This window comes from Kogia breviceps, chromosome 5, assembly GCF_026419965.1.
Source record: "Kogia breviceps isolate mKogBre1 chromosome 5, mKogBre1 haplotype 1, whole genome shotgun sequence".
In the NCBI taxonomy this organism is placed as follows: Eukaryota; Metazoa; Chordata; class Mammalia; order Artiodactyla; family Physeteridae; genus Kogia; species Kogia breviceps.
Genome location: NC_081314.1, coordinates 15,734,104 through 15,750,334, shown reverse-complemented (window position 1 = coordinate 15,750,334; position 16,231 = coordinate 15,734,104). Strand labels below are relative to the sequence as shown.

The window sequence follows — 16,231 nt, the reverse complement described above, 5'->3', positions numbered from 1 at the left end:
CGGTCCGGGGAGATCCCACATGCCGCGGAGCAGCTGGGCCCATGAGCCATGGCCGCTGAGCCTGTGCGTCTGGAGCCTGTGCTCCGCAAAGGGAGAGGCCACAGCAGTGAGAGTCCCGCAGTACCGCAAAAAAAAAAAAAAAAAAGAGGCTCTGATTTTTGAAAAGATGGGGAACCCACTAGTCTATTGGGAAGGTTCAGCAGGTAAAAAAATCTGAAAATCCATGTCCAGTTACTGAGTTGACTAATTCTCCACAAATAATTTAATTGAATCCTTATGTGTAAATGTACTGGTAATTTCCATCCTATTTCATAAGGTTGTTATGTGATAAAATGAGATTATATTTAATAAAATTAAGTAATAACCATAAAAGTTGATTTGAAAAGCAAAATGTATACAAGTACAGCAAAAAACACTAAATAAAAATACAAGGAACTTTCACTTTTTATATCTGCATTATATTTTTTAATGATCATATATAAAATCGTACAATTAAAAGAAAACCAATAAATATAAATATATTATACATATTTAAAGACGAAAATCTCCATCCCAAGTAGATCTTCAAAGACAGACTTTCCAAGGGATCAGAAAGGCAAAAGTAAAGTTTAGTGGCCAGTTGTAGACGACTCTGTTGACAACTATGCTGAAACAGAACATTTTAAAGAAACTGGACTTATCTTGAAATATTAGATTAAAAATACTTAAATTTGCCCAAGATGTTATATTTGTAAAAACACTTGAAAAAGCAACTCATTTGATCCAAAAGAAACTAAAAATGACTGTTGAACACATACCATAATTGAACACAAAAAAAAGTCAGAGCTTGGACTTTTAACTGTATCACAAGTAGCTATAGTTTATGGATAAATCCCTATTCTAAGGAATAAAGCCATAGCAGAAATGTAATGGATGCATCAAAATGTACCTTCTTCTACTCAGTGTAACACTAAGGTATATGGTTCTTGACATGTGAGATTTCTACTGTTGTAATAATCAAATTTTAATTTTGCTGTATATTACTGATCGGAAGAACATTTTTTTTAAAAAATGAAATGAAAAATTACTTCTAACATGGATAAAATTCAACTAAATTGAAAGTAAAGAAACATTTGAGTTACATTAATTTAATTTACATACTATATTTTAAATCTACTCTGTATAGGTCTGATAGTGCTGAATGTTAAATACAATTAAGTGTATAGGTAGATTAGTTGAAATTTTAGTATAATACCAATTTTTAAAGGCAGCTTGGTCTCACATGGATTAAGTAAATCAAATAAAATTCCTGTTTATTATGTGAGAATTTGCTCAAAGATTTTCTCACGAAAATCAGCATCAATCATACCTGAAACAAAAAGGCCAAACCTGAAGGTACAACATATGACAGCTCAGCTCTCTTAGCATGTAAATGATCACAGCCCAGTTTTCAACTCCCACCAGACACTCTCCATATCCTCAAAACATGCAGCTTGTAGACTAAGGAAATGTGTTGAGAAATAGAAGCCCTTGCTATAGATTCTACAAAAATAATAGCACCTTAGGAAGTCCTACTATATTAATACTCAACATAAATAATCTGTTCTTTGAATACCAACTCTAACACAATAGTGATTGTCTTTAATCTGAACCAACATCCTGGGCACGTTCCACTGCACGTTTCACATGTTTATTAGAGTTACATATGAATGCATTTATAGCCCTTGTAATTGAAAAGGACCTCAGAGAACAATTATGATTTCCTCATTTTATAAATGAGGAATCTGAACTCCAGAGGGGCCATGTCTCACTCGGTCAGTGATAAAGCCAGTACTAAATACAGTTGGCTTCCTGCTCAGTGGTCTTTCCACTGAACCAAGATGTAAATGTATATGATGTCTTGAAAGAGAAAGACATATATCGCTTAAATGATAAACATATAGAGCCGAAAACTAATAATCCAATTATTTCATACACAGTGGCCCTTTAAATAATTAGCTTACCTTATCAAAGGGAGGATAGTAATAAGGTTGTTTTTTATTCTCTGAGAATCTGATGTGCAAAGCTGTTGCATTTTCAGTATATGGATTTGTTTGAACAGTTCCCATTGGATTCAACATTTCTTCAAGTTCATCTAAAACATGCAAATAATTTTGATTCTTAGGAAAATGTTTTTGAAACTAAAACAAAACTTTAATGGATTTCAATCCATTACTTTAAAAGTGTGTCACCTAAGGAAGTTTGGCAGACAGTATCAGTAAGCCTGTAATTTTCTTAATGCTTGGCACAAAATTTGAATATGAGTTTATATACATCTTTAAAATGAAAAAGTTAACAAAAATTAATAGCTACCTCACAGTACCCAAACTGATATTTTGAGAGTCATTAATAACATTCCTTTTAACAAACCTAATGTTGGTAATGCTCCTCTATGATCTCATAACTGCTGATGTAGTTAAACACCTTCTCCAGTAGTTTCTCAAACATTCCATCCAAGTAGTACTTCTTTAACCTCACCAACTGTGACATTCTCCAAGGCACTCCTTCCTCTTCTCTACCACCCTAAATGTGTTCCATTCACAGACTGGGCATGGGAAGCAGAATTTCAATGTTATCTTAAACCCTAGAGCTCATATAACTTTCTCATTTCACAGAGAAGTAAACTGTTGAAGAGACATTAAACTCTGAGAAAACAAGAGTTTTTGCACAGTTGTTCTTCTGTACTTCCTAAGGAAATAAAAGATAAAAGTACATTCTGTCTAGGCCTAATGTCCAGGTAGTATGCACACTGAGAATTATTTCCCAAAGCTAGAAAATTGGGTGGTCCAAAAGGTTCGTTCAGTTTTTTCTGTAAGATGGTTCTAATAGCACTTAGTTGTCTTTAACTTCATTCGAAACAATTTTGTTAGATTGTATGTGACAGCTGTCATATCAGAGTGCATTAAAAAAAAGACTTATCAAACTTGGTAAATTTTTGTGTAGACATTTTAATATTGAAGATGGAAGAAAAAAAGCAACATTTTCGGCATGTTATGCTTTATTATTTCAAGAAAGGTAAAAACGCAACTGAAACACAAAAAGATTTGTGCAGTGTATGGAGAAGGTGCTATGACTGTTCGAATGTGTCAAAAGCGGTTTGCGAAGTTTTGTGTCGGAGATTTCTCGCTGGACGATGCTCCACGGTCGGGTGGAACAGTTGGAAGTTGATAGCGATCAAATTGAGACATCAATTGAGAACAATCAACGTTATACCACATGGGAGACAGAGGACATACTCAAACTATCCAAATCAAGTGCTGAAAATCATTTGCACCAGCTTGGTTATGTGAATTGCTCTGTTGTTTGGGTTCCACATAAGCAAAAAAAAACCCTTCTTGACCATATTTCCGCATGCAATTCTCTAATGAAACGTAATGAAAGCATTCCGTTTTTAAAACAAATTGTGACAGGAGATGAAAAGTGGATGCTGTACAACAATGTGGAATGGGAGAAATCGCAGGGCAAGCGAAATGAACCACCACCAACCACACCAAAGGCCGGTCTTCATCCAAAGAAGGTGATGTTGTGCATATGGTGGGATTGGAAGGGAGTCATCCATTATAAGCTCCTTCCGGAAAACAAAACAATTAATTCCAACAATACTGCTCCCAATTAGACCAAGTGAAAGCGGCACTCGACAAAAAGCGTCTGGAATTAGTCAACAGACTGATCTAAAACGCATAATCTTCCGTTAGGATAATACAAGACTGCATGTTTCTTTGATGACTAGGCAAAAACTGTTACAGCTTGGCTGGAAAGTTCTGATTCATCCGGCTGTATTCGCCAGACATTGCACCTTCAAATTTCCATTGATTATGGTCTTTACAAAATTCTCTTAATGGAAAAAATTTCAATTCCCTGGAAGACTATAAAAGGCACCTGGCACAGTTCTTTTCTCAAAAAGATAAAAAGTTAGGGGAAGATGGAATTATGAAGTTGCCTGAAAAATGGCAGAAGGTTGTGGAACAAAAAGGTGAATATGTTATTCAATAAAGTTCTTGGTGAAAATGAAAAATGTGTCTTTTATTTTTACTTAAAAAACTGAAGGCACTTTTTTGACCCATCCAATATTTACAAGTTTCAGCTCCTTAATCAACCTTTTGCTTATCTTGTTTAATACTCTCACATCTTACAGATTCCATTTTGACCTGGACTGAAGGAATTCTCATAATTTTTACACTTCTGAAGCTGATTGCTCAGCAAATTAATACACTATATTTGTGCTATCTAGTAGCATTATATTTATTAGTCCTATCAAATGCAACCTATCTAAAGTCAAGTGTAGCAATTTAGTATTATCTGCCCCAAATATATGGAGAATAGAACACTGCACAGAATATGCTATTTTATTTAAGAATAGGGAGAAAAGTAGAAATTTATATTTGTATTTTCTGTTATATACATGAAGAATTCTGGAAATACAAAAGCAACCAATAAATGTGATTATAAACCTTCTAATGATGACGTAGGTACTCTAGAAATTAGAGTATTTGTAGTTCCTATGTTTCTGGCTTGCTCCTACTAGGATAAATGTGCATTCTAGAACCAAACATGCAGAACAAACATCTCTAACATTTTGTTACAGATAAATTCAGGTCCATGATATGCCAAGTTAATTGCAAAAAATTGTCAATTTTTCTAAAAATATCAGTTAAGTTGCTTACTGATTTTGGAGAACATGTGTGAGTCTAAATTAAGATTTTCAAAAAAGTTTACTGCTGAAATGAATAATTTTTACTCTAACTGTGAAACTACAGTTCCTCTTAAGAAGAGCACACTGCTCTCCTATATTTGGGGAATAATGTGATTAGTGAAAATTATTGGAGGTATATGCAGGAAAGGGTAGGAATAAAAGAATATATACAAATAAAATGCTAGGATGTGAGCAGTTTATAAATATGTTCATGGATAACTGATTATCCAAAAAAAATTTCTCAGGTAGTAACTACTAAAATAGAACATTTTTAAAAGTCTGTCACCCACAAAAGAATTTTTAAATGCAAGTGCGTGCACAATTTTACTATATATATTAACCAACTATGAAGACCAAAAAAATCCCCTCACTATTATAATGCAAAGATAACACTGAAAATTTCCCACATTTGGAAAGCAGCAGGAACAATGGAAAGAGTCAAGCAATCTTTTGCACAAATCCTAGGTTTGAAGAACCAGTTATGTAAGACTGACTTATGGCTGAACTTCACTCTTCTCATCTATAAAATGGGACAAAGCCATCTACCTCACAGGGATACTCTGAGTAGTATTTGAGAAATATAGGCTTGTGGAAGGTGTTCCTCTTAGCTCAAATTTCAAGATAACGCCAACTAAAGAGGAAGTGTCTTTACTATCCTTCCCATGTTAGTTAATGTTCCTTATAGTGCAGAAGCAGAAATTTACTACAACTAGGAACCACAGAGATTATACAGATTATAAAGAAGACATTGTTCCTTAGGAGAATGTCTCAAAAACCTGTAACAATAAAACATTTAAAGTGAGAAAATAGTCATCAAAATAAATATATTCAGATACAAATCACTTTTAAGTATATTAAAATAATCTTGGGAAATCTGTTTCAGAATAAATAATAAAAATATGAAAAGATGGTTTCTTTACTGGACTGAAAAAAGAGTGAGTCATAAAAAAATGTTAACTAGTCCACATGCCAAAAATTATTCTTTAACACTAAGGATTAGGATGTAAATCTTACCAGGAAATGAAGACCAGCTGTGCAATATTATATCTCCAGATCTCAACTGTCCTTTAAAGTCAAAAACCATCGTATTTACCCAGGCTACAGGATAATCCTGTTGAAAAAGATACCACTGCATAAATATACTAAGAATAAACTTTAAGGTGTGAACACGCACATACCCTTTGCTTCAATAATGTTAGTTCTAGAAGTTTCTAGCTTTCTAGATGATTTCCCCCAAAACCATCCAATACAAAAACAAGATGTACATGGAAAGATGTTCAACATATTTATAATGGTTAAAGAAAATCCTAAAAGCCAATTAATGTCTCAGAATAAAACACGGTATCCAAAAAGTAGAATATTTATTGTGCAGCCATTGCAAATGATGAGGAATTTTTAACGATTCAAGAAAATATGTGTGATGTTAGATTTTATGTTTTAAGATCTTTCAGTCTATATAAATCTTAATTTAGCAGAAGGCAATTTCTCTAGGCATTGTAGAATTTATTTATATTTCTAAAAAGGAAGCACCAAGCTAATAGGACTTTTATGTAGACACTCAGACTAATTAATCTGGTCGCAGTCTATGAAAAAACTATAAATACTTGAACACTCTGAGTAAAATTCTCTACCGGTGGAGGAAAAAAACTAAGGAAATAACTCTTATGTGACTTTTTAGACAAAATTCATTTTTTAAAAAACTATATGATAATAACCAGAGGAAAGGCTTATATTCTCATGTTAAGAATAAAAGGATGCAAATTCATGTAGATAAATATAGTCACCAGACTTTTTAAAATGCATAAAATTCATGTCTCCATCCTCCAAAAAAAAACTTTCCATAAAGTAAGAAGAAAATTAAAAAGACTTAAATAAAAATATGAAATGGAAGATGAGAACATAAGAACACATTCACCATCCTTTATCCACAATTTCAAAGTCCAAGAAACTCTGGCAACTAAAGGTTTGTTCATAACTCATTTAACAGTAAAACATGACCAGAAATAACATGAAGCTAAATGACAGCCTTCATTTGTCTCATTTAGTGTGAATATTCATATATTTCACTGCTAGAAACTGATGTGTTTGATTAGAGTTGTGTCCCAGACCCTACAAGGTGTGTTGAGTGATCTATGATCTTTCTAAAATGCATAAAATTTTGAATTCTCAAACATATCTGGCACCTGAAACTTCATTAAAGGACTGTGGACCTGTAATATTTTAAATCTCTTCATTCTTTTTAAACTATTTTCTAAAAAGGATTACATTTATAATAGAACACTTATAGTATGACATATACTAAAATAAAGTTGCCAAAAGAAAAATGACAAGGACATAAAATGGAGACTTACTGTCTTTTTTAGAAATCAGTTCTTAGGGACAAAAGTTATATGACATAATTTCATATATATTACTCTATTATTTCAAAGTTTTTAAATTATTCCATTATGTTATTATTAGTCCATTATAAAAAATTTTCAGGGCTTCCCTGGTGGCGCAGTGGTTGAGAGTCCGCCTGCCGATGCGGGGGATGCAGGTTTGTGCCCCGGTCCAGGAAGATCCCACATGCCGTGGAGCGGCTGGACCCATGAGCCATGGCCGCTGGGCCTGCGTGTCCGGAGCCTGTGCTCCGGCGGTGGGAGGGGCCACAGCAGTGAGAGGCCCACGTACCGCAAAAAAAAAAAAAAAATTTCAGAAGTTAGTATATAATTACCACTTTTCCAGATTTCCTGATGGTCTGATATTTAGAGGGATTAATAGCTTTAGTTGATTTCTTCGTTTTCACTTTATCCAAAACTGCATAAACAGCAAAACATAATCGAGCCATTCGTGGCAGGTCACAAGTATTGATATCAAATTCCAGTGGTTCATTCCAAATATGATCATTTTTCCCCGATATCTCTGAGCTTACGACGGTTTTACACAGGAGTTCGGTACCATGAAAAAGGCCAGCCCTGACATGAACCTGTAATGATGGAGATAAAAACAAATACAGAATCATGAATACTGCACCACTAAAACACCTTTATTTGGGAGAATGAAGAAGCACATACTGGCAGAAGCAGACAAACCCTAGGAAAGCCTATTCGTCCACAGAACCATTAGACTATAATTCATCAGCATATAATTCACCACACTATTAGTATAACCTATTTTTCACTTACTAAGCAGACCAGCTAAAAAATGCCAAAGGTCTCAATGGTATAAATGGGTCTAAAGAAACCAAGACCATAAATATAAAAACTACTATCATATGCTTCCACTCAATTCATTTACTTGGGGCCTTGTCTTAGTTATCTGTATAGTTGGGAAGGAAGGGGTGGATAAAATGTCTCCAAGGTCTCCTTCTACTTCCAAATAATTTATGAATTGGTCAGTATAAAAGTCAACTTAAAGTTATCTAACCATATTTATGATTATCCTACACACTACGGTCTTTCGTTTTTCTCCTAAAGACTCAGGTCCAGAGTGATGCAGGACACAGGTAAAATGTCCCAGAAATTTTTTTTCAGTCATTTATATAGTTTTTTTAAAACAACATGACATCATTATCTCCGATTTTAAACTGAGTGGTAAAAGTAGAACTAAAAACAGTACTAAAACACAGAGACTGGGAATCCCCTGATGGTCCAATGGTTAGAATTCCATGCTTCCACTGCAGGGAGCATGGGTTCGATCCCTGGTCGGGGAAATAAGATCCCGCAAGCTGCAAATCACGGCCAAAGGAAAAAAAAAACAAAAAACAAAATGAAATACTTTAAGATCAAACTTTTTAAAATCAATTAATTAAAGATGTGACATCAGCACACAGTAGTACTCAATAAATATTTATGGATGAAATAAACACATATGTGGAATTATTTAGGTTTGTCTTTCTTTAGTTTAAAAAAAGCTTATCAGACTTCCCTGGTGGCGCAATGGTTAAGAATCCGCCTGCCAATGCAGGGGGCACGGGTTCGAGCCCTGGTCCGGGAAGATCCCACATGCTGTGGAGCAACTAAGCCCATGCACCACAACTACTGAGCCTGCGCTCTAGAGCCCACGAGCCACAACTACTGAGCCCTTGTGCCACAACTACTGAAGCCCACGCGCCTAGAGTCCATGCTCCGCAACGAAAGAAGCCACTGCAATGAGAAGCCTGCACACCGCAACGAATAGTAGCCCCCACTTGCCACAACTAGAGAAAGCCCGCATGCAGCAACAAAGACCCAACGCAGCCAAAGATAAATAAAATAAATTTATTTTTTTAAAAAACCTTATCAATAAGAATTTTGACTTGTTAAGAGTTACTGTCCTAATTTTGAAAAGGTAGATACCAAAAAATGTCTAGATAGTAAAACATATTCTATAGTAACATAAAATTTTAAATGTTGATAATACCTTTAATTTTTTTAATTATTAAAAATATTTATAATATATTACAAGTATGAGTTTTAAACCTATAAAATAATTAAAATGATGCTCTACTGGCATAAATAAAACTATAGGTTAGTAGACTACACTCTTCATAATGTGACAAGGAAAGGACACCTTACTTTAATAAATAGTACTCATTTATCTAACTCCTGCAAAATAAAGAGATGGATTAATGGTTAAATATTTTAAAATCACAGAAAAGCAAATTAAAAAGAAAAATATTTTAAAAGCTATCAGAATAATCATTGAAGCTGGGTTCATAGAAGTCGATTATACTATTCTATTTTTGTGTATGTTTGAATTTTCCTTTAAAAACATTTTTAAACTAAAGGAAGAAAACTGTAGGATTTCCCTGCTGGTCCAGGGGTTAAGACTCCGAGCTCCCAATGCAGGCGGCCCGGGTTCGATCCCTGGTCAGGGAATTAAATTCTGCATGCCGCAACTAAGAACCCGCAAGCCACAACTAAAAGATCCTGGCTGCAGACACTAAAAAGATCCCACGTGCCACAAGGAAGATTCCCGTGTGCCACAACTAAGACCTGGTGCAGCCAAATAAATAAATAAATATTAAAACAAGAAGAAGAAGAAGAAGAAAATTGATTATTTACTCCAAATACAGGTAGATCATTGTAACACTAAAGATTAAAGTATAGGAGTTACAAAGGACTACTAAAAAAACTTTCACCAAACTCTCAGGCCACCAGGAATTTTTATCTAAATACACAGCTGATTCCCCTCAACTTCACAGGAAAAGGGGTATTCCTTCTGCTCAAGGTCCCTGGTTCCATCTTGCTCCAACTTCCCAAGTACTTAGACCTTTCTCCTTTGCTCCTCTACATTGAAAAATAATCTTCCTCCCCAGGAGGCAATGAACCTATGTAAGTCTCTCTCATATCAAACTCAAACAAACAAACAAAAAAAACCAAAAAACTTCCCTAGAACCTAACTAATCTTAATGAGAATAGCATCAACAGCTTAGACACTCTATGTCTCCTACATTCAATCCATCATGAAGTCTACACTGTATACAAGGAGGAAATTATTTATGATATAATCTTAAATGAAAAAGTAATAATAAATACTATATATACTCATTAAAAGCATATTCACATTTTGACAGTGTGCAGAGACGAATACAAATAAAAGTAGTTTATAGTAGGATACCAAGAATATTGGCGTTATGTGTCATTCTCTTAAGTGATCTTGGATTATATTTCATAATTTTATCTTTCTTTTTTGTTGGTGACTGAATGCATGGCACAGGATTTTTTTTTAATAGATCTTTACTGGAGTATAATTGCTTCAAAATATTGTGTTAGTTTCTGTTGCACAACAAAGTGAATCAACCATATGCATACATATATCCTCATATCCCCTCCCTCCCACCCTCTCTAGGTCATCGCAAAGCACCGAGCTGATCTCCCTGTGCTATGCTGCTGCTTCCCACTAGCTATCTATTTTACATTTGGTAGTGTATTGCAGCACTATTTACAATAGCCAGGACATGGAACCAACCTAAATGTCCACTGACAGATGAACAGATAAAGAAGATGTGGCACATATATACAATGGAATATTACTCAGCCATAAAAAGAAACGAAATTGAGTTATTTGTAGTGAGGTGGATGGACCTAGCGTCTGTCATACAGAGTGAAGTAAGTCAGAAAGAAAAACAAATATCATATGCTAACACATATATATGGAATCTAAAAAAAAAAAAAAAAAAATGGGGGATCCCCTGGTGGCTCAGTGGTTAAGAATCCGCCTGCCAATGCAGGGGACACAGGTTCAAGCCCTGGTCCGGGAAGATCCCACATGCCGCGAAGCTACTAAGCCTGTGCACCACAACTACTGAGCCTGTGCCTAGAGGCCGTGCTCCGCAACAAGTGAAGCCACTGCAGTCAGAGGCCCACGCACTGCACTGCAATGAAGAGTAGCCCCCGCTCAGCGCAACTAGAGAAAAGGCTGCGTGCAGCAACAAAGACCCAACGTAGCCAAAACTAAAAATAAATAAATTTATTTTTTTTAAAAATGGTACTGATGAACCTAGTGGCAAGGCAGGAATAAAGACGTAGATGTAGAGAATGGACTTGAGGACACAGGTGGGGAGGGGGAAGCTGGGGCAAAGTGAGAGTAGCATTGACATACATACAGTATCTTTTTTTAAATTGAAATATAGTTGATTTACAATGTTGTGTTAGTTTCAGGCGTACAACATAGTGATTCAGTTATATATATATATTATATATAACTGAATATGTATATTATAATATATAAAATTCTTTTTCAGATTCTTTTCCCTTATAGGTTATTACAAAATATTGAGTACAGTTCCCTGTGCTATACAGTCCTTGTCGTTTATCTATTTTATATACAGTAGTATGTGTTAATCCCAGCCTCCTAATTTACACCCCCTTTCCCCTATGGCAACCATAAGCTTGTTTCCTATGCCTGTAAGACTCTTTCTGTTGTGTAAATAAGTTCATTTGTATTTTGGACAACCTAAATGTCCATGGACAAATGAACGGATAATGAAGATGTGGTACATACATACACAATGGAATATTACTCAGCCATAAAGAAGAATCAAATAATGTCATTTGCAACATGGACAGACCTAGAGATTATCATACTAAGTGAAGTATGCCAGAAAGAGGAAGACAAATATGATATCACTTATATATGGAATTTATAATTTTATCCTTAAAATATTTTAAGATTAATATTCTAGAAAGTATCACATAAAATAGACAGATGCTCTAAATTTCAGATCCTAAACACCAACATAACACCAAATGCACACGATCAATCCAAAACTCATTAAATTTAATGAAGGTATGAATGAAAATGGAAATGATTTTTCTTGGTATTACTTTTTTAAAACAACCATTCAGGTTTCTCTCTTTGTTTTTAAACCACTAGTTTCAAGATTTAGTAGTCGTAGCCTTAACCGACCTTCGTTTAAGTCCATGGCTCTATACTACCTTAAATGATATTTCCCTGTGTATCCTGAAATTAGGCAAAGTAGTCTGGGGGCTTTCATTTTTAGTTTGTGAAAAACACAATAAGGATAATTACAAAGAATGATTTACATAACAGTACTTTTAGGAAACCTTTGTGTCTATCTTTATGCTATCCTCTAAGTATCTAAACTATGAGAACCTGACAAGACTAGTATTTTTAACAGCCAAGACAGAATAGGAATAAGCAAAAGCATACTGAAACACGATTTCTCATTTTCATAATTACTCTATTCTGTAAAGAAAATTTTAGTTGCCTGTAAGAACTATAAAACAATACTTTCTCCTAAGCAATTAAGAAATGGTCCCATTATGAAATGCTCAATAAATGGCATTTAGTGTTAGTAAAATTATATGAAAGGTAGGAAGAAGAGAGAGCACCAAACCTGGATTTCTAAGTTTTCTTTTCCTTTCTAATATACCTCAGGAAGACAGGCAATGGATGGGAGGTCTTAATTTATCAGGAGGTTAAAAAAGGTTCCACCACTGTTGTACCAAACATTATATCAAAAGGAGTTCAACAGACAGAGAAAAAAAAAAAACAGAGAAACCTACTGTCTGTGCAAAGACAAACTCCCCTGGCATGCCTGAAGAACCAAAAAACAACCTAGTACAGCTAGATACACATGAGGACCATGGCAGGTGCCTGAGCTAGAGAGGCTAGCAGCAAAGTCCATGCCACTTAAGACCACTAAGCAGAATACAACTTAAACAGTTAAAGGTCTACTTTGTCTTCAGTGGGTAGAGATGCTTGGGTATAAGGAAAGGTGTGAAAATAGAGGCAAGGAGAGCAGTGAGGTGGTTGTTGTAATTCAGGGAGAGAGAGTAAAGGCCTGGACTATGAAAAGGTCTGGAAGGCAAAGAGGAAGAAATAGATAGTAAAGAATATTAATGAAGTAGGATCAACACTATGTGATCAATTGATTATAGATGGTAGGTAAGGGGGAAGGGCAACTCTAGCTACCTTACCAAATATAAGAGGAACGGCAGTCTCAGGGGGAAGAGAATGAGATGGGGAAATTAAACATAAGTTGGCTTTAAAAATGTATATGTACCATGTGAAAATAGAGACTGGAACTGAACAGATATCTGGGCTGGAAGCAAAGTCTTGAGAACCATAAGCAAAGGCAGTACAGTTTTTTCAATTTTCTTACAAAGAAGATATTAGTTATTGTTTTCCAAGATCTGAAGAATATGAGCGAGAGGTAAACCAATAAGAGGTACTGAGGCAGGGTCCACATGCCTGAAGCAAACAATCCATCTGACCTCTGAGGACCTTGCCATCAAAATCTCCACAGTACTTTCTCTCACTCCCTTCAGCCACACAATCCACGATCACACCCTGAATTTGACTTTACCACACCCTAGCACCTCCAAATCAGTAATTCCTACATCTTACTCTCCAACTATCTCACCTTCCAACTCACTCCAACACTCCCAAAGGAACACTTCCCTGCCCTCACTAAGGCCTCCATTTCAATAATCAACACCTCCCCATTTCTCCATTAGCTTTGTTTGCCTTCACCCTCACCAAAACCCTCTAGCAGTGCCTGTCTCTCCTTTGCCATAATCATCTGAGGCCCATGTCCTGGATAAAACTGATTACCTGCCTCTCCTCCATGCCAAATATTATTGGGCAGACCAGCACCATGACCGACCAAAGCCAAATGTAAAATTATTCTTTCATCACTACAAGAACTATTTCTTACCTTTCCTTCACTGCTGAGAACTTCCACAGATTTACTCTCCTCTGAAAGCCCTATTTAAGCTACTTGTTTGTCAGGTTGTCTATTACTTGAAGGTGACATGTTCTGAAGGATATGTCCTATCTGTCAAGCTACTCTATTTAGAAGTTATGCAACATTAGGGCAATAAAATACTAAACAACTATTATTTATAAGGAAAACAAATAAATGAGGAAGACCAAATTATGTACCGACTATAAAAATCAGAATCCAATACTTACCAACTACAGATAGATCATTGTTACTAATTCTGAAGTCAGGTGGGTGGGGCAGATTGAGGATAGGGTGTATGTTACATGAAGTAGAAGGCTTAAAGTGTATTTTCTTCCTGAAAAATACAGGTTACTTCATAGACACCTGAAACTCCACAGATCTCCATGTAAAGGTGTATGGCTGACGGGATAGGGTTGTCATCTATTCATACATAAACCACACGTAGGAACTTCATATCTATAAGACTACCTTAATTCTACTCTAGGCTTTGATCTTTTATATATATATATATATATATATATATATTAAAAAAAATCAATATCAGATATATAGATATATAGATAGATATATATATATATATATATATATATATTTGAGCTTAAATGGCCACAACAAAGTCTCTGCTGCCTAATCTTTATCCAAAACTTATTTTTGAGTAAAAATACATATACGGAACTTCCAGAAAGTAATGCAATATATTTATTTCTTCGGAAAGTCCAAATATTACCATTCAACTAAATACTCACATGGTTGAGTATAGTACTTAGACTGAATTACACAGAATGACTTTGGTATCATACAGAATGATTTTTTTCTGAATTGCACTGTCAATATTATATTTGAAGTCTACCCAGTGAAAGATATTATAAGAGACAGATATGTGAAACATTATTTTACCCACTATAATGATGTTGGTGATGTCTGGTGCACACTTTATCACCCACTGTGTCTCCTTCATAAGGAACTGCTAAACATCTCTCCATTTCCAACATAAGGATGAACTACAACTATATGAATAACTAAATTATTTTTATCTCAAGAGATTCTAAATATTATAACTGATCATGCTTCCTTTGCTTTGGCTACTATCTATATTGCCAGCAGAGAGTGAAATCGGTAGTCCACATCAAGCAGTTATACAGGATCTTATTATATAACTACCTACTGCAAATCTTGCTCTTGGCTTTTTCAACTATTAAATATCCTCGATTAGTTTTTTAAAAGTCACACTTTGTATATTTTTGTGTATATATGAAAGACTGGATGTGCATGGGTGGGCGGGGGGGACACGCAAGCAAGCTTACCTCAAACCATTTGTGAAATGAGATTAGATAAATCATAAATAAAACAAAACATACATAAAACTTTTGTATGATAGGATGGAAGACAGGCATTTCAGAATAAAAATGATATTCAATTCTTACTCTCAGTGACATTAAAGACTTATGAATTTATCACCTTTTGTATACAGAATAGTTTATTCAGAAAAATCACAAGTTTAAAAATAAATATTTTTCCATGTTTTTGTGATAAAAATAAGCTACTTAAATTGCTGAGCTTAAAAACGTTTGCGTCTCTTGGTTTTTGACAGTTTTTGAAAAATAAAAACAAATGAGCCCACTACATTATAAGTACAATAAATGTTAATACTTAAAAAACCAAAACAAAAAATGCTGGTTATAGTTCTATCAACCAACTTCTGGCAAAATTCAGATATATGGAACACAGTAAAATTATGGGTCAGTTGGATACAAAGCTCAAAAAAGAACTCAAGTATAAAGACCTAGGAAAGTCATATACTAGCTGTAAACAGCAACAGCCAAGGGTGTGGTGTGGAAAAGAATAACAATAAAGAATGATTCTAACTTGGGTGTGGTAACAATAAAAATGATCCTGCACATTCTGAAGAAAACTGTTGAAATATCAATCATTCTTTAATAGTCAAAGTGTGATATATTTAAGACCAAGTCATTAGGACTATGTCTGATTGAGAAATCTCCTGGTAATTCACTAAAATGATTGAAATTCATACATGGTTAAAAACAAACAAGAGAAGAAACAATTATCTACATTTAGAATAAAGTGAAAAAATCTGTGTTTTCTGAGCTTAGAATTTCCCCTAGTAGAAGACATTAAAAAAGGGTTTTGTTTTCAGAAAAAGCAGTAAGAAAAACCATTCTCTAAATTTATATCATGGGAAATTTTGTCAAAATTGTCACATTTTCTGATGCTTTGTCTGAATCACCTTCAGGCTCTGAAAAGTTGAGACTTTTAAAGGACCATCATGTTTAATTTAATTACAGTCACATGTTTCATTGTCCAACTTCAGTAAGCTTCCAAAGACA

The 16,231-nt window shown here is 34.8% G+C and overlaps 1 protein-coding gene across 4 annotated transcripts in view; it reads right to left on the bottom strand.

Annotated features, from left to right (window-relative positions):
* PIK3CB (phosphatidylinositol-4,5-bisphosphate 3-kinase catalytic subunit beta) overlaps positions 1 to 16,231 on the bottom strand; it is a 198,022-nt gene that overhangs the window by 52,913 nt on the left and 128,878 nt on the right. For all 4 annotated transcript variants that reach the window (XM_067033693.1, XM_059065159.2, XM_067033692.1 and 1 more), the window contains 3 exons: positions 7,425 to 7,676; positions 5,726 to 5,822; positions 1,983 to 2,113 (listed from right to left, as the gene is read on the bottom strand). In XM_067033693.1, coding sequence (XP_066889794.1) covers positions 1,983 to 2,113; positions 5,726 to 5,822; positions 7,425 to 7,676 — 480 coding nt within the window. The remainder of the gene's footprint in view (positions 1 to 1,982; positions 2,114 to 5,725; positions 5,823 to 7,424; positions 7,677 to 16,231) is intronic.